This window comes from Fusarium keratoplasticum, chromosome 5, assembly GCF_025433545.1.
Source record: "Fusarium keratoplasticum isolate Fu6.1 chromosome 5, whole genome shotgun sequence".
NCBI lineage: Eukaryota > Fungi > Ascomycota > Sordariomycetes > Hypocreales > Nectriaceae > Fusarium > Fusarium keratoplasticum.
The window spans coordinates 2,360,834-2,378,424 of NC_070533.1; the positions used below are offsets into that span (position 1 = coordinate 2,360,834).

The following is a 17,591-nucleotide window of genomic DNA, read 5'->3' on the forward strand; positions in this document are numbered from 1 at the left end:
GGCACGGGTTATTGTGTTACAATAAAATCATGGCGTTGCGGTAGGCTTGAGAATTAGGTATGGCACCTGGGGCCATAGAACTGAATTCAACCGTCATATAAAACTATCTTTTCCCCCAGTTCTGTCTGTCTGTCTGTATGAATGAATCAATGACCTCTACCCCCCTGCCAAGAAGAATTATGTCAAAGTGGAATTGACTCATCTAGTAAATTGGGCCGCAGCCTACAAATTCATGTCATCCATCCTATCCACCGATAACGCCAAGATGCTAAGTATGCCGTGTACGCCTTAATGGGTCTCCCGCCTTTGAACACCATGTGATGCTTCCCCCTCTTTTTTTTGTAGTGTATGAGTATCAAATTCCAGTGGCTGGCTTCTGAGGTAGAGTCGCCGGGTTGCCGTACGTCGGCAGATGTGAAAAGGCCTGATTCGGCCCCTGTGTCATGTTGGGTCGGTTAGGGATATGTGCCGGAGGGTTGTGAGGGAGGGGCTGGGGAGGAGCCATATGTTGCGGGTTCTGTGGCATGGGGGGTAGTGGAGGTGCATGCTGAACATGGGCCACATGCGGAGAGTGATATGCTGGCATAGAGCTGCTGGACCCCTGCCTCACCATGCCATACCCGCCTCCATATGGCTGGGGCATTGGCTGTTGATAGCCGCCAGGGTATGCAAGGTGAGGCGATCCGACCTGAGGGCTGCCATGATGTGATCCAGGAGCAGTGAATGGTGGCTGTGGAGGCGGAACGGGAGCCATGCCGCCTCCGGGGACAAACGACTGCGTCTTTGGGTTGAAGGCGTGGTTGCGGTTGTAGCTACCTGGGATTGGGTGCTGGCTCTTGGGGTCGTTGGGGTTGGCGTTTGCCGGAAGCTGACCAAACGCATACGGGATCCCCATGTGTCCTTGAGGCCCGCCTGGGGCAGGTCCCCTAGGTTGGGGTTGATACTGGGCGGGGGGAGCAAACCCAGGCTGCCAGGCGGGTTGCTGTGGTCCAGTCGGGGGCACAGGAGCACCGTACGCGGTCATAGGACTTCCATTAGATGGGTAGCGTGGCTGGTTGGCCTGAGGAGCATACTAAGAGGCGTTAACGCCCAAACGACGAGTCTCATCAAGTTGGGACAACATACCGGAGGCATAGCATATGGAGGATAGGGCTGGTTAGGCACCATACCCGGCATCGCGGGATACCCAGGGCCCTGCTGAGCATAGACGGGACCCATCTGGCCTTGATACGGCGCGGGTGGCGGTCCTTGGGCACCATATTGAGGGTTGGGCGGCGTCATGTACTGAGGTTGCGGTACCCAAGTCTGTTGCTGAGGGCCCCAGTAAGCTGTGTACTGATTCCTTGAGTCGAAGCTGTCGGAATCGTCACGTCGCTGCTTGCCGGTTTTGCCTCTCTTGCCTAGATTCGACTTGTCTTTGGCGGACATGGAGCTGGCCCTTGACACTCCGTTATCGCCATCGTTTTCTAGACTTTAGTTAGTGTGATTCTTGGCATGATGATATTCAATCTAATCCTTACCTGTGACATTCTCCTCTGAACTACCGAAAATGCGTTCTCGAGCTAGCTTGTAGAGCTCCTCGCGCTCTTCTCTTGTCAACCTAGGTAGTCATGGGTTAGTTTCGACTGTACATAGTGAATTGGGTTGATTTACGAACTTTTGATTGGCAGCTGCTGGCTTATCCTTGGAGTCACTGCCAGTCTCAGAGGTTGGCTTAGAGGGACTAGCACTTGGGCCGCCCTCACTATCCTGACCGCGCCGCATGATCTTTCTGGGTAGCACGGCCGGTGGTGGAGTGCTGCTGCTGGACGTGTTGGGGTTCGGATTGATGAGCGCCAGTGACGTAGGAACTCGACAAAAAGGTGTTCTGAAAATCCGCACAGATCCAACATGAGGCTCAAAGGAATGCGTCATATGGTAATAATCAGCCAGCTTGTGGGTTAGCATCCTGCAGAATGAGTTGGACGGCGGGAGGTCCATATAGGGTTCCCTAGAAGAGGGGGTTAGTACTACTCGAGATGAGGTGGGACATGAGAGCGCACTTGGAATCCTGAACAAAATCGATGACTTGCTTCTCCAATCGTAGCAGGAAGAGCCGATCCTTAGGCGAGGCCATGGCTTCAAGAAGTTTTTCATCGGGCGCTTGTCTATAAATGACGTTGAGGGCATCTGAAGAGCCGCTGACACCGAGAGGGGCGCCGGGAGGCTGCTCGGACGACGAGCTCTGAGGGGTCAAAACACCCTGAACCACGACGCCTGGCGCAGGCTGGGGATGCCTACGCTCTGGGATGTCCCCAAGAGGATTGCCTCGCGCCCTGGCAGCCAGCTCGGATCCCATGCGTGAGCCGGCAAGTAGAGAGCCGCGGATGGAGAACGCATCGTCGTCTTCTGCGGCCGCCTTGACGCTGGCGCTGTCGTCTGGCCTGAGAGACTCTTTCTCGTCGAGTGCAAAGGTTGTTCCCGAGGTGATGCTCTTTCCGTCCAGACTCGGAGGTTTGGTGCCAAGCTCAGAGCTGGAGTCGGCCCTTTGAGAATCGTCGGATCCGCTGTCCCTGCCAGTCACAATCGTCGGTCGCTCAGGAGCTAGGGGTCCGCTGCCGTTGACAACAAGACTGGGCGCCTTTTCTCTGAGGCTCAAGTCATTCAAGGAACCCGCGACGTTATCTACACCGCTCCTCTGCTCGACCGTATTGGTAGTAACTCGGGGCTGCGGCGAGGGCGTCTTCCCAGTTGGTGCCTTGCCTGATCGGCCATTCACAATGACGGGCGCGGTAGATGTGGGCGGCAATGTCGAAGCCATGGGGGGCTCTTTTGACGGTGTGGCTATCCGTCGCAGCGCAGGAGGCGCGGAATCTTTTGATACGGAGGCGGCAACCTGTTGCAGAGAACAAATTAGTCGTGTCAAACAAGTGACGGGATTTCCCTCCTCGAGACAGGAGAACCATGTACAGCGAGGAGAGACGAGACAGTGGGCGGCAAGCTACCTTGGCGAACGAGGGTTTTGGAAGATCAGGAGACACTTGGGCCGTGGCCATGATGGACGGCGATGGGGGCTATAAAGCCAACCCAGAGAGCGCGGTGGGTAGAAAGGCAAGAAGATATGAGACAGGCACAACGAAAGCAGCAGTCGACCAGGTGCGAGATGAGGCTGCAACTTTTTGAGGCTGCGGCTGCGGCTGCGGCGGTGACGACAAGGCGATGGATAGGAACAAGGAAAGGACAGGACGGGATCGGGAGAAAAAAATCAAGAAGCAGAATCGATCGAAGAGGACCAGCAGAAGGAAAACGGAGTCTCGGTGCTCATCGTCGTGTTGTAAAAGGCATTGTTCTCCAGCTGATGGGGGGGAGGTTTCCGAGGAGGGGTCGCTGGTGGTGGTACGCCGTTTTGGCTGATTCTGGCCGCGGGCTGTTGGTGCTGGTGCTGGGCTTGTCTGTGTTTTTTTGCAGTTCAGTTGCAGTGACTGAGTGAGACGGGATCGGAATCGGGAGGTTGAGGCAACGCCCTGTGACGCCCGGGTCCCAAGGCCAGGCGAACGGCGGGAGAAGAATGGGCACGCGGAGGGTTGAGGAGGACAGGGCCGAGATGGAGGCGAGCGAAAGCGATCGATCAGGCAAACGAAAGACGAAGGAGAGGAAAAGACGCGGCGGCCAATCTGACAATGGAACCTAGGCGGCCCGGGGCGCAAGACGGGGCGATGCGATGACGGAGGATTAGTGGAAGAAGGGTTTTGGATGGAGGGGAGCAGCAGCGCAGGAGGTAACAAAGGAGGACCCGCGCACAGTGAGAGCTAGAACCCAGGGGACAGGGACGGGCGCTGCCCTGACAATGGACGGAGCGATGACCACCCGCTGAAGACGGGACGGCCGCTGAAAGGCGGGAGTGGAGGACCGCTGAAGGAGCCTGGGCCACTAGAAAGTGCAGATTTCCAGCGGCATACGATGGACGGCCAGTCAAAGCAAAGGGGGAGTTGGCTGTGGAGGTTATTGCTGGGACCAAGAAAATTATCCTACAGTGCTCTTCTGCGAATGGCCCCAGCTGCCGCTGTCATCCAATTGCAATTACAGTGCAGGCAAATCAATGTGCAACAATTCGCGTTTGTACACTCGGGATAGACACCGACCGCTTGGTCTTTTCCACAAGCGGGCCGAAGAGAGTACAAACTCTGGGCAAGCGAAGCATCAAGAGACCAAGCAAAGGAGTAATACTCCTGAGAGTATGGACACCTCCAATATGCCCCTGTTCAGGGACTCCTGTGTGGTGCCTTCCATGCATGCAGGCTCGCTCGAGACGAGAGAAAGGATGATTATGTAACCAGTCACTTTTTGATTTTTGAGCCCGACCCTGAGCCAAGCCTGGTCAGACCTCCTGCAGCACTTTCGCCCAGGATCTCCCCAGGATGTTTTCTCAGCTATTGCATGATGTTGGGCACTCAAAGCGCCTCTCCAAGTGATACGACCAGACTCGTCTGCTTGCTGCCCTACTGACATTTGTCGTAATTCCTCTGGTGTCCCGGAGCACAACAAACCTTGTCACAGCCCGTTATCCACTGTCGCGAGATGCAATCGCGGGCAGGATCCCTCCTTGAAAACACATTGACAATGGGGACATGTATTTGGGTTGGGGTCCTAGTTTCGGATCATGACTGGGAGGTGGATGAAATTCCATCCTTTCAAATGGCCTTTACAGGAACGCTTGCCTGTCATTCTTGAGGGCTTCTGATGTGTCATGGTGCTTCGGTTGATGCTTGTAATGCTTCTTGAGGCCAACAATCCTTGGCCATTCGCTTCTGCGGCCATGGCGTCAGATTCTCTCCTGCAGCAACATCATCACCCCGTCAGAACCAATTCCGTCTCAGCCTACTCCGTACAAAGATAAGGATATGTGTGTGTCCCTAGAATCGCGGACCGAGGTCATTAAGCACAGTGTGGGAATGCAGACAGAATAGCACAGACCCGCCATCTTAACGCTGGACCAAGAGAAATCTTTCTTTTCCATCAAAGATCGTGGATCATTGCTGCGGGAGATAGGAGAAGGTCTCCATGGGTTGGTTAAACAGTTATCCGCTGCAACCAACCAGAGAGACGCCTGGGTTTCACACCGTCGGTTGCCTCACCCGCCAGCATCTCATCACAAGATCTGACTCTTGCTTTCATTGATCTTCGGAAGAAACGACGGCGATCGTGGCGGCGAGATTGCTTGAGTCCGAAAACTTAGACATGACCTGCCATGACTGTGAAAGTCTAGGATTGGTATCAAGTGTATGTGAAAATGAGGCGAACAACCGGCACTGTGAAGTGCATCATATGCCTAGGGTGAAAGCTGGTGGTAAGTACCAGAGATCCGTCGCCATGTGATGGGCGCAGAACAAGAAGAACTTCCAATGACCCATCTTGTCTGTCTTGGTGAGAATCGCCGTAGGGCTGTTCGGCTCAGACCCAACTAATTCATTCGGTCATCAACCAATGATGGTTGGTCGTGGTGTGCCTGTAGATATTCTGCCTGCTGTGTCAAGGAGGCCTGGCTCTTTCAGACTCTGATTATCTCGCATATGCTAAACATCGCATCCCGGTAAAGGCGACTTAGCTTCTGAGATCGACAATACCTTTAGATCAATAAGCCACTCGAAGGGGCTTTATTTAGGCTCATTTGAAGGCCGAAGTAAAGAGGTAGTTCAGATTTCAGCGCATACTTTGCCTTGGGTCTTTCCGCCCTGGTGTAAGATCACTATTGAGAAAGAAGATGAAGAAATCAACGCCAATCAAGATTTACTAATGCTAGCCTTTATGGTATTGGGTGCCAAATAGCCAAGTTGATCTGCCATTATCTGCTCCTTTAGACGGCCCCAATGCGACTTGGCTCGCCCAATCACGTGACGCAGGCTGCCGACATCACTGAAGAACCATCCTCAGCTCTCTGTTGCCTCACTGACCATCAACCTTTATCCCAACCATACTTATCTGAAACGACCAGATATTTCCCGATATTCAGTAAAGATACATCAGTCTCACTTCGATTTATCCCACTTCACCCCTGGAAAGCGATTTTGCCATATCACACCTGATATGTTTACTTACAGGGGACGTGGCGGCCCTTCCAGGTCGACACCCACCAACGTGCAATGCCAAAAGTGTCTGAAGAGAGATATGTACTCCAGAAACGTTACAATGAGTGCCTGTGCTGACCATCTTAGAACGCCACTACTCTTATGAGTGCAAGGCATCTTCCCAGGAGCGGCCATACGTGTCGCGCCCGTCGCGCTCGCAGCAATTTCGGAACCCAAAGCTAGTCCCCAAGCTCACCAATGACACATTGAATCCCCTAGAGAAAAAGTGCGTTTTATTGATGAATCCTTGAGCTCTATATACTCACAAAGTCTTAGGCAGGGTGTTGCAGATGAACAGCTCGCCAAGGCAGAGGCTGAACGCGCCCGCAAGCGTGAGCGCGAGGAGCGTGATGATGAGTTGATCGAGTCTGCTGCCAAGCGCCCGAGATCCGTTTCATCGCACTCTGTCTCTACCATTTCGACTGGCGCGTCGAGGTCGCCCTCGCCTGCTAGGGAGAGGACTCGATCACCTCCACCTGCCCGACGTTCGCGAAGCCCTTATTCTGATGAAGACGCTGGGCCGCGCGGCGGACGCCGGGATGATAGTCGGAGTAGGAGCCGGAGTCTGAGCCGCAGTCGCAGTCGGAGCCCGCGAGTTGAGTACCAGCACAGGCGTTCTGTGTCTCGTGACAGTCGCTCCCCTGAGGACGACCGCCGAGACCGCTACCGATCTCGGGAACCTATCCCCCCTAGAGAGGACAACGGACACTCGAGGCGGCAAAGGAGGTATTCATCGGAGTCTAGGGGATCCTACGAATCTCGACATCAACACCCTCGCGAGTCGAGGTCACCCGAGCACAGGGGACGACGATTTGAAAGGCCAGATCGACGCGATACTCGGCCAGGACGAGAGAGGCATCCTCGTGGGGGGCATAATGGTCGGGGACACGGCCGTAGGGGCCCGCCTCCAAATGAGCAGCCTCGGGAGCGCAGCTTGAGTCCCTTTAGTCGGCGGTTAGCCATGACCCAGGCTATGAACATGGGAGGAAGATAATTATTGGGTATATTGTAAAGATAGTGTAACCGTGATCGCGCAATGCGCCAGACCCCCAAAAATGCAAATAAAAAGGACGAGGAAGAGCCAACGTACAGTATCATCCACCTCATGCTCCTAGCGCAGCCTCTTCCCGTTCGCGACGCTCCTCCTCTGCTTCTTCCCTCTCCCTGACTCTGAGTCCCTCGACCAAGGCCACACCGTCCATGCCGGCAGCTTCGCCGTCGCCTTCAGCGCCGTCGGCCGACTTAGTCTTGGAGGCAGCCTTTTGCGCCCCCGTGATCCGATCGCGAACCAAGCGCGCGATAGCGTTGTCAGTCCGGGCGTTGAGCACTTCCATCTTCTTATCCAGCTCCCGCTTCAGGTCCCAATTAGGCTTCTTGGGCTGCAACTTGAACAAGTCGATACCCTTATCGTCCTGCGCCTCCTCAGCAGCCTTTTGCTTGATCTCAGCCTCGACTTCGGCGGCTTGCTCCTCGAGGGTGGGCTTCTCGAGGCTGAGTGTTGGATCCTGCTCGAAACCGAGCTTTGGGCCCCGGGTCTCTGGGTCGTAGTTGCGTCCGGAGAGGTGTAATCGAGATACATCGGGTTCTGAGGGGGGAGACGCGGCTCGCTCTGACTCTGGCGCGACGATCTCGTCGCCTGGTTGCTTTCGCTTGAGGTTCTTGAGCTTGGCGAGCCTGGCTTTTCGGTCGTCCGAGGCAGCACTGAGGTTAAGGTGTGACGAAGACATGGTGATATGTGGTAAGCGAAGGGAATGCGCGCAAACACGGCGTAGGATCTACCGCAATTGAGGAAGCTCGAGGTTGAAGATCGTGGGTAGAGGTTGGCGGGGTGTAAAATGTAAATTCAAGGACGGATACCTCTAAAGGTGCTGCGAATACGTACCTGGAGCGCGTCAATCGAACCGCCTGTGGCAGGGCGTCTCAGAGCCGCTGCAGGGTCAAGCGCCACTAAAACAGCCGGGGCTAAGCGCAACCTAACCTAAAAAAAAAATGTTGGTCTGAGGCGCGACAGGAGCGACCTCGGAAACGGTCCAGTTGAGAAATTCCCGTAAACCGATAACTTCCTAGACGATAATCGACCAAACTTCCGACAGCCCGCGACAATTCAACGTCGTCCTCAGCAAACTCGCCTAGGCGATCATTATGAAGAACGGCTGACCTCGAGTTGACGCCGACTCGACTCGGGGGAAATGCCAACGGCTCTCATGTACCGCGCCTGCTTCACGAGGCGGCTCGAGTCCTCGGTGACGGCGCAGACATGGACACGACGAGCGGCCTTCCTCGCAATACGACTCAACCACGGGTACGACCGGTCGATATTTGCTCGGAGATATCATGCCACGGCTCAATTACCGCTCCCCGATAGCGAACCTTCAATACTTGCTCAATTGCGGCCCCGTAATGCATCTCCGAACCCCTCCGAGCCCGCCCTAGTGTCCGAGGCATATTCAGAACCACCATGGAGGCCCGAACAAGGTCGAGACGATGCAGAGGCGCATGCTGAGGAGCACACAGAAGGATTGAGAGAGGAGAACAGTCCTTCTGAGACCTCTAAAGACACAGGTTTCTTCCAGCGCAGGGCTAAAAGGGATCCGGAGAAGGCAAAGAAGCTGGCTGAGGAGCGTCGCAAGATGAAGTTGAAGCTGAAGCGAAAAAAGACGATAGCCGACCAATGGGCCTACCTACGCTATCAAACTCCCGCCTCCGAGTTGGTGGCTGTCAGATCACGGTTCAATTTCTGGAAGCGGAAAATGCTTCTGATCGAGGCACCCGCAAACCCGAGCTCGTGGCCGTGGCGAGATGACGGTAAATGGCTATTTGAGCTGGGGAACTTCTCGGCCATGCAGAAGGCGTGGCGGGAGCTCGATGTCGAGACTCGGAGGGAAAAGTGGCCAACAGTTATGTTGTCTACGATGCATCTTTGTCCAGAAAAGGCACCGCAGGTCCTCGAGGCTACCTTGGACCCTCTCCCTCCTGGGTATGCCGCCTCCGACGTGGCACATTTTTGCATTGCAAACTTCAAGCTTGAAGATATCAAGGTTCATCGAGACCGTGTTTCAAAAGCCGACGAGTTGCTCGAGCTGTTTGCCAAGTTGGCAGAGGACCTCCCACGCGGCCATGTGCCGTTTCGCCAGCACACCCTTGGTCATATTGCCAAGAGACTCCCTGTTGAGCAGGCAGCTGAGATGTACCAAATTCTGCAACGTGCGGGCATCAAGATGCACTCCTATACCCTTCTGCAGTTCGCGAGCAAGCTTTCAGAAAGTCTCGCTCACAAAGAAACAGCTTTTGAGATCCTGCGTCATATCGCCGAGGGGGGCCACGACCTCAACTCTGCACCTGTGGCGAGTGTTATTACGACACTGCTACACACAAAGCAAGAAGGAGAAGCGTGGAACAAGACAGAGGAAGACACCTTCTCGCCACAACGAGCAATGGAGTACTTTCTAGAAAAGGGCTTCTCTCCCAATCTGGTGAGCTTCACAGCCCTGATCGAGTCACTCTGCTCTCAGGGCGATATCGCCGAGGCTGTCCGGCTTCCGCTCCTCCTAGTAGAGAATGGAGCTGAACTTGATACTCGATGCTACACGACTGTTTTCAGGGGCGCAAAGAACAGCCTGAAGGCATCCAACGTGCGCCTTGCTCTTGATGTCGCCCGAGCGGCAAAGGTGCCCTACGTGGATGTGCTCAATAACACGCTCCACTCCATCTTTTTCTTTGCAGAGATGGAATGCCGAGAAAAGAAGTACCCAGCTCCATGGGTCCTCCCCCTATTCGGACAGATGCTCCGGATCTATGCCAAGAAGTTTGACCTGGAGCCTCTGCAATGGCTGGTGCCAGATACCCTACCCCTGATTCTAGGACAGGATAACGTCGACGGTACTGAAAAGTTCAGATCCGGTCCTCGGAGAGATTGGGAGTTCAAGAGCACCATCGTGCCTGTTGTTGATGAGTTCTTCGAGACAAGCGGAGGACCTCGACAAAAACCTAACGCGCAGACTCTGGCCATTATGCTACGGGCATACATTAAGAGTCTCTACCGACCTTATGACTTGATGACATTCTACACCTTCTTCAAATCCCGTCTGGAAGAACAGGGACCCGAGAGGAACTGGGCTACCGAGGTGGTCAGGGATCAGGGGAGCGTGATACATGACACGCTGATCCTGGTGATGCTCGAGCGGAAATCTCTGCAACGGCCGGCGTTGCAAGTGTTTGGCGACATGCTCCGCTCCTCTCTGTACTCGAGACCAAAGGAAGAGGACAGGGCAACAGGGGTGAATGCCGACGAGGCGCCTGTCCACCCGGCTCCCAACCTCTTCACCTTTAGCATTCTCATCCACGGATTGATAATGAGGGGGGAGAAGATGCTGGCCGAGCAGGTGCTCCAGGCCATGCAGGAACATGGCCTAGAGCCAAACATTGTGACATGGAACACACTCGCCAAGGGCTACGCCTCGATGCAGAACCTGTCCCAGACGGTGGGCACGCTGCAGGACCTCGAGGCAGCCGGATTCAAGCCCGACGTGCACACGTTCAAGGCATTTGCGCGACTCCGGGATCAAACCCGGGCGCTGAAGACGATGGAGAAGATCATTGACGCCAACAAGAGGCGGATGGAGCAGGATCGGGCTCGGTAATGTTGTATTAGATAACGGCTGGAGTTGTTGAGTCATGGGGCAGCGACACGACCTTGCTGCTGGCATTGTATCAATCACGTCATATATATCACACAGTCTCTTGGATCATAACATGTACGATAGAGAGGGCATGAACGGGGTAAAAAGCGGACGAGGAGTCATTTTGGGAATAGAGATTACGAGCCAAGAAATGCTTGATGAACATACTCTGTTGAGATTTCATGTACCTACCTAGTCGAGACTATCTTTGATGAGCTGGAGTTGTGAGAAGAAACCTGGTTATCAACCCCCGCATTTAACGGGATTTCGGACTTAGTAATGTACAAAGTCAATAACGTTATGCAACAAGTTCAAGTTTGCTTTGTGTCTACTCATTTTGAGCCTCGACATCTATCAAGGGTAGGTATCTGTAAGTCGTCACTTCCAAGACAACCATAGTATTACTGAAACAGAGAAACTAACCTCACCTCTTAACAGGGACCTATTGTTTAAACAAGAATTGGATTAAAACCATATCCCACCAACAATCCTGCAGCTTGCCGTCTGGCGTCTGCGGTTCTCATTGGCCCAGAGACGGTGTGTTTGTCTATCTGCTGGGATCTAAGTTTAAGAGGCTCAGCAAGCCTCGTTCCGTACTTTGAACCAAGCATCGTCACTTCTTTGTCTCTACAACTCACCTCACCTCTTCACTTGTTACTACTACAAGCTCAAGTTGCCACTGACCATGCCCGACCCCGAAATCGCCCAGTTCACGGGCGTCTTCCGCGCCAGGGACGCCCACCGCATCACGCGAAACCGCAAGCCCGTCTCGTGCACCGCTTGCCAGCGCCGCAAGTCGAGGTGCGACCGTGCAAGGCCCTCGTGCGGCGCCTGTCGGAGGCGCGATGAGACGATGGAATGCGCCTACGGCGAAGCGCCTGGTAGTAGCAGGCGCGAGATGCAGTCCAAGGTCGCAAAGCTCGAGGAGATTGTCAAGCGCCTCGCCGCGGCCTCTGGTGGGCAGAAGAGGGTGGAGAGTTGTCCGAGGGATGGATCGGACGCTGCGTATCATGGGGAGACATCGTGGGAGGCTGTGTTTCAAAGCATCCATGATATCCAAAGCGTTCTCAACACAGAAGAGGAGGAGGAACAGCCAGAGGAACCCGAGAACTTGCCTGCCCTGGATATCGTCCTTGGAGGCGTCACTCCCGTCACAATCGATGAGCTTCGGTCCAGCATGCCCTCTCGCCAAGACGCAGACGTCCTCGTACGTACCTACTTCGACGCCAAGTTCCTCGTCGTGCCCTTTACCCACGAGCGACACTTCTGGCGGCGTTACGAGCTCTTCTGGTCGAGGCCCCACGAGTCCAACCTCCTCTGGCTCAGCATCATGTTCTCCGTCCTCAGCCTGGGCGCCATGATTGCCAAAGTCAAGAGCCCCTTGCTGGAAACGGTCGCGGAGCCGAGCGTTTATATGCACCTCTCGGCGCAGTGCCTCATCACGGGGGAGTACCTCAACGCGAGGTCATACTCGGTCGAGGCGCTCATGATGTTTGCACACTCTCGCAACGTCCAAAAGGTAGACTCGGACGTCACGATATGGTCGCTCTACGGCTTGGCTGTCCGTCTAGCTCAGCGCAGGGGGTATCACCTCGACGCGGCCAGGGTCTCTCCAAACATCACGCCCTTTGAGGCTGAGATGCGTCGTCGGACTTGGTTCATGGTCCAGACGTCTGACCTGCTCTTTTCCTCTCAGCTTGGCATGCCGCCCATGATATACCAGGAGGTCTGTGACGCGGACCATCCGCGCAACTTGACCGATGACGACTTTGGCGAAGACACGGATGTGCCGCCCTCAAGACCACCAATCTATCCCACGCCCCTACTGGCTTGGCGTATCAAGTCTCATCTGTGCCGTCTGATCCGCCGTGTCCTCATACACACTCTAGCGGTAGAACCGCGACCATACGAAGAAACAATGGGACTCCAGGCCGAGCTGGAGGCCTTCTACGACAGCATCCCCCCCTGCTACAACATCCGACCCATCAACAGCACCTCGCCCGAAGACCAGGGCCACACCATCATGCACCGCCTGATCCTCGAGCTCTCGTACCGCAAGACGCTCTGCGTGCTGCACAGGCCCTACCTCAGCGTTGCCAAGGATGAGCCCCGATACAGACTGTCCCGCGACATCTGCCGCGCCGCCGCCCAACGGATACTGGACCTCCATCTCGAGTTTGACGAGGCCATCCGTGAGGGAGGACGAATGTACCATGACCGCTTCATGGTCTCGAGCCTGACGCTTCATGACTTTCTCGTTGCCGCCATGATCTTGTGTCTTGATCTCTGCGAGTCAACCGATACAAGGCAAGTTTCAAACATCTAACCGTAGCTCATCTTCTGACAACCACCAGTCCACATGATCGCCAGCACCGTATCCAACTCCTCCAGAGAGCACACGCAATCTGGAACGAGCGCGGTGCCAAGTCCAAAGACGCCCGGCACGCCACAAAAGTCCTCCGAGCCATTCTCGTCCGCGTCGAGACCCCGGCCGCCACCGCCATATCCGAACCCGGGACTCTTGAGACGGCCAGCACCGAGTATGCCTACATCGATGGTGGCACCTCTGGAGTAATGCCTGATCTTTCCGGAATCGCGATTGCCGAGTATTCTATCGATTATCAACAGTTCCTTCCAATGGAAAACTTCTTTGGTTCCGCCGAGGGTTTTGACTGGGTTTGTTCCCCCCCCCCCCTCTATTTATCCATGGATCCCGAAAGCTCTCGACTGACAACTCCAGATATCAATTGACCACTATCTCCGATCTGGGAACGTGAATGAACCCCAACAGCCCCAGACGAACCAACCGCCTCCAGACGCAGCCGAATACATGCTCGGAAGGGATGTTGGTTTCGACTGAGTTATACGAGGTTTACTGATGTCTACCCCCCACTCGGAAATCCATCCATCTCATGCGACAAAAGATGCGGCCTCGAGGTTGCGTTGACGAGGACGCACTCGTGCGGGTACAATCCATCATCGCCATGGAGACAAGATACAGATTTCAAAGTTGGGCCAAACGAAAAAGTCAATTGTTTATTGATATCACGGGTGGCCTTGGGATGGGTCGCATATGTGGCCATACAGGCCAGACCGTTCACTTACACTGCATGCATAACCCAAGCGAGGCCTGACTCGCGTTCACATTGACCCTGATTAGGAAGTTGTCAAAGAGTTTCTAGGACTGAAGTCCTGTTAGTGAGAGCACTTGCTCAGAGTCTGACCTTGAACCCAAGTCGAGTGCGAGATGGCACAGACGTTCAATATAGAACCAACAACACATACCAGACTTGCTACCTCAATGAATAAAACTCTCAACTATCATCTCTGACCAACTGCAACTAAACTGCTGTAAGCAACAATCAATAATATGGATATCTCACTGCAGGCTTTCGCCCGGCTTGTTTATCTCTCATAAGTCATAGCACATGCAACAGAAAACACAGAGAACCCTGCCCTCCCACCCTGTCCCATTGGATACCATTCCATCCATCTTGTCCCATCATCATACCCGATCCATAGGTTGTCGTACCAACCACCTCCTACACTCCTACTCCTGTTCAGCCAGTTCCCAAGCCCGTCTTGGGCATCCCAGATCCGACAACCAGCGCCTCCTGTAAAACTCGCTTTTCCCTGCACTTATAACCCCTGTAAAGATAAATATCCTCCCAGTAACATCAATCAACCAATCAATCAGACAAGACGCAACGCCGGGACTTTTGTACGCTTGGCTCCATTCGTGATCGTCGACAACTCCTTATTTCCACCGCCAAAGGAGGAGGTTAGGAATCATCTTGACTTTATACATGTGAATACACTAGGGTATCATGACATGAAGCGAAGAAAGAGAAGCGCATCGCCGAGTACAATAATTATGAAGCGATGCCGCGGAGAACCCTTGCGGGGTTTCCAGCTACAATTGTGAATGGAGGAACATCCTAATACACGAGTTAGCTTTGGCTGCTTCAAGAATGTCTTCCTGTTAGACTCACCTTGGTCACAATTGACCCAGCGCCGACAGTGCTACCCTTGCCAATGGTTCGCCCAGGAAGGATCATGGCACCTCCGCCGATCCAGCAGTCCTGCTCAATGATGATGGGCTTTCCAAGCTGGGGACCCTGCCCACCCTGGCGCTTCTTGGGGTCGATGGGGAGCGAGGCCGTGAAGATGCTGACATTGGGTCCAATCACACAGTTGTCGCCGATCTTGACTTCGCCAACATCATTGATTGTGCAATTGCGTCCAATTGCCACATGGTGTCCGATGGTAATGTTGTATCCGTAGTCACAGGTGAAGGGAGTCTCGACAGTGACATGACTACCGACGCGGCCCACGTTGGTGACTGGTGAGAGCTCCGTTGGAGAGACTCGAACGGGATCGCGGGGTTTGAGAATCTCGAGAAACAGTCGAGCTCGCTCCTCAGTAGACACGCCGATGGTCGGCGGAGTGGTGAGGTTGTTGAATCTCCAGCAGGCTGCGGCGCAACGCTCACGCTCCAGGCAAAGCTCCTTGTCGAAGGGATAGAAGTGTCTTCCTGATAGCATCTCCTCTTTCTGTGTCCGTCTCTGCGGGAACTGCGAGTGCGAGAGGGCCAGTTGTGCTGCGACCTGGGCATTCGAGGTTGGTGCAGGCGGAGGAGGAGCCGGACTATTCGTCCTCGTCGGTTGCAAGACTTTGATCTGCGGGAGCTGGTTCCCAGGATGGGGAGTCTCAGGCTCCGTCCTGCTGAGATCGTGCAGAGGAGGCACGCGCTGATATTCCTTGGTCATCCTTTCTCCAAAAGGCGGTGGTGGTTGAGGATTTGCGCTGACTGGAGTTGGAAATACGTTTGCGGGAGTATAAGGCATGGCAGAGAGTTTGTTTTCGGGACTTGTGACGGACGCGCTGGGCAATGTTGATGCCGTTGGCCGGTCGTCCTCGGTCACCAAAGGGCGGCCTTGTGGGGGGTCAATCCGCAAGGCCTGGCCGCGATACGGCGGCAGGGGTTCGCGCTTCACCGGCTGGGCACCGTAAGGGCCTGGTTGTGGCATTCCGTAAGCTCCTGGTGGCACATAAGTCGGATCCTTGGACTCGAGGGGAACTGCTGCGGCCTTGCTGTCGGGCTTCTGCCACCCTGGGCCCCGTTGAGGAGGGTAGCCAGCACAGACAAAACTACCACGGAGACAGTTACCGCCTATCAGGTTGTCAGCGCCATGTTCCATGCATTGTTGGTGGTGACTTACACTCGGGCTTTTGCTCATCGCACTTCTTCTTGCGTTTACGACAGGTCAGACAGCCTGTCTTGGTTCGATTGCTAAAGTTCCTCTTCCGTTTCTTGGGGTCGTGCTGCAAGACGCCATCGCGCCTTTGCTCGGGCGTGTACTGACCGCCATACATCATGGACCGGTCATCGCCCTCGAGGCTGGCGTTGGAGTAGTCGCCGTGGTCCATCTGGCCAGCAGCCCTTCGTAGCGCATCGCTGATCTGCTCCTCCGTCTGGCCGTGGGCTGAGGTGGCAGAGTTCTGCTGAGAATCATAACTGCGCTCATCACGTCCCTGCTGCGCATACCAGGAGTCCTTGTCCCGGTGCTCATCGCCGTAATGTCGATAATCTCTTGAAGGAGTTCCGTAAGGCTCGCGTGAATCAGGTTGGGGAGGGCCTGTCACTACTTCCGGAGACCGATCCTGAGGCATAGGATCTCGTCGCTGTTCAAGAGAGTCGGAGCGCTTGCGCTTGTGAGAGCCCTCTACGTCGGGGTAGCCGGGCGATTGGAATGATGGTCGGTCAGTATCCTGGGCGGGTCTTTGGTTCGCTGATAGCTCAGGGGTGGGCGGAGGCTGAGTCGCGGCCGTGCTGTGTGCGCGTTCATCTGAGGCGGAGCTCTTTTCAACAGTCACGGTGGGCGGATCAGAAGCCCTAGGAGGTGAGCCCCCATTAAGGGCGGTAAAAGTCGACATGACTGTGTCAACTGCAAGTGGGCGCGAAAGCGCGCGAACCCGTGGTTGAATGAGATCCGTGATTGAAACCTGAGAATTTCCGGTATCGAGCAGCTAGAAGCGTCCCGGCACCAGGCGGAATCAGAATCTCTCCCGGACCTTCCGTGGGTGGCTGTCTGGGAACCCCGGGGCACGCGATTGGCGATTTGGAGTCCAGCAAGGAAATTGACGAAATCGTAGACGGTATCCGTGAGAGTCGTGGAGAGACTTGAACCACGGCGTGGACGGAAAGAGGCGCGATGCGCGGTACTTGTGAGAATCTGCGCGGGGCTGTGAGATGAGCCGCAGTCGACGTGAACGCGCCGACTCTCCTCTCGAGGCCGTCAGTGAGGGCAGCGTCACCTCTTGGCGTCCTTTCCTCCGCAAGCTCGAGAATCCAAGACTAAAAGATAAAGCGCGAACCGTAGGCGTCGGTGGCGCAGAGAAATCCAAGGGTGAAAGCTGAGAGATGAGAGCTGACAGATGAGGTGAGTGGGCGGGACTTGAAGGAATGTGCGCGGGTGAGTCTCGCTGAGACGGCAAGACAAGACAATAGCCGGACTGTGATCGTTCCTTCCTCTGCCAATTCTGGGTCCTAGCCTAGATAATAATGGTCCACGTCAAGAATCAGGTTCAAGAAATAGCCTGAAAGCCTGTTGCATGCGCGCGCGGGGGATAAAACGAGAGAAAGGCGAGAGGGCGCAAGTCAAATCAAGTCGGCAGGTGGTTTGCGGTTTGTACGATGGAGGTGGTGGGAATGGCGAGTTTCGCGGCGCTTGGGGCGTCGGTAGGTTTTTTGACGCGCGATTATGCTGCGTCTGTAATCGGCCAAAATATTGGCGGGGGGTTCGTG

The 17,591-nt window shown here is 54.9% G+C and overlaps 6 protein-coding genes across 6 annotated transcripts; 3 read left to right on the forward strand and 3 right to left on the reverse strand.

Moving 5' to 3' along the window:
* Positions 1 to 355: 355 nt before the first annotated feature.
* On the reverse strand, positions 356 to 3,035 carry NCS57_00736400 (uncharacterized protein; the record flags this gene model as incomplete). Its single annotated transcript, XM_053057218.1, has 6 exons — positions 356 to 1,072; positions 1,126 to 1,466; positions 1,521 to 1,600; positions 1,658 to 1,990; positions 2,043 to 2,875; positions 2,985 to 3,035. 6 exons carry the CDS (start codon positions 3,033 to 3,035, stop codon positions 356 to 358), a joined length of 2,355 nt encoding a protein of 784 aa, XP_052913413.1.
* Positions 3,036 to 5,937: 2,902 nt separating this feature from the next.
* On the forward strand, positions 5,938 to 7,042 carry NCS57_00736500 (uncharacterized protein; the record flags this gene model as incomplete). The annotated part of the gene is made up of 4 exons (XM_053057219.1): positions 5,938 to 6,142; positions 6,195 to 6,330; positions 6,381 to 6,655; positions 6,738 to 7,042. Exons 1-4 carry the CDS (start codon positions 6,064 to 6,066, stop codon positions 7,040 to 7,042), a joined length of 795 nt encoding a protein of 264 aa, XP_052913414.1. The 5' UTR covers positions 5,938 to 6,063.
* Positions 7,043 to 7,207: 165 nt separating this feature from the next.
* On the reverse strand, positions 7,208 to 7,831 carry NCS57_00736600 (uncharacterized protein; the record flags this gene model as incomplete). Its single annotated transcript, XM_053057220.1, has 1 exon — positions 7,208 to 7,831. The coding sequence occupies one exon, from the start codon at positions 7,829 to 7,831 to the stop codon at positions 7,208 to 7,210; it is 624 nt and encodes a 207-aa protein (XP_052913415.1).
* A 462-nt stretch (positions 7,832 to 8,293) lies between these two features.
* Positions 8,294 to 10,744, forward strand: NCS57_00736700 (uncharacterized protein; the record flags this gene model as incomplete). Its single annotated transcript, XM_053057221.1, has 1 exon — positions 8,294 to 10,744. One exon carries the CDS (start codon positions 8,294 to 8,296, stop codon positions 10,742 to 10,744), a length of 2,451 nt encoding a protein of 816 aa, XP_052913416.1.
* A 724-nt stretch (positions 10,745 to 11,468) lies between these two features.
* Positions 11,469 to 13,643, forward strand: NCS57_00736800 (Zn(2)-C6 fungal-type domain-containing protein; the record flags this gene model as incomplete). Its single annotated transcript, XM_053057222.1, has 3 exons — positions 11,469 to 13,090; positions 13,138 to 13,459; positions 13,524 to 13,643. The coding sequence occupies 3 exons, from the start codon at positions 11,469 to 11,471 to the stop codon at positions 13,641 to 13,643; spliced, it is 2,064 nt and encodes a 687-aa protein (XP_052913417.1).
* A 1,012-nt stretch (positions 13,644 to 14,655) lies between these two features.
* Positions 14,656 to 16,720, reverse strand: NCS57_00736900 (Zn(2)-C6 fungal-type domain-containing protein; the record flags this gene model as incomplete). Its single annotated transcript, XM_053057223.1, has 3 exons — positions 14,656 to 14,721; positions 14,776 to 15,956; positions 16,006 to 16,720. The coding sequence occupies 3 exons, from the start codon at positions 16,718 to 16,720 to the stop codon at positions 14,656 to 14,658; spliced, it is 1,962 nt and encodes a 653-aa protein (XP_052913418.1).
* Between the last annotated feature and the right edge of the window lie 871 nt (positions 16,721 to 17,591).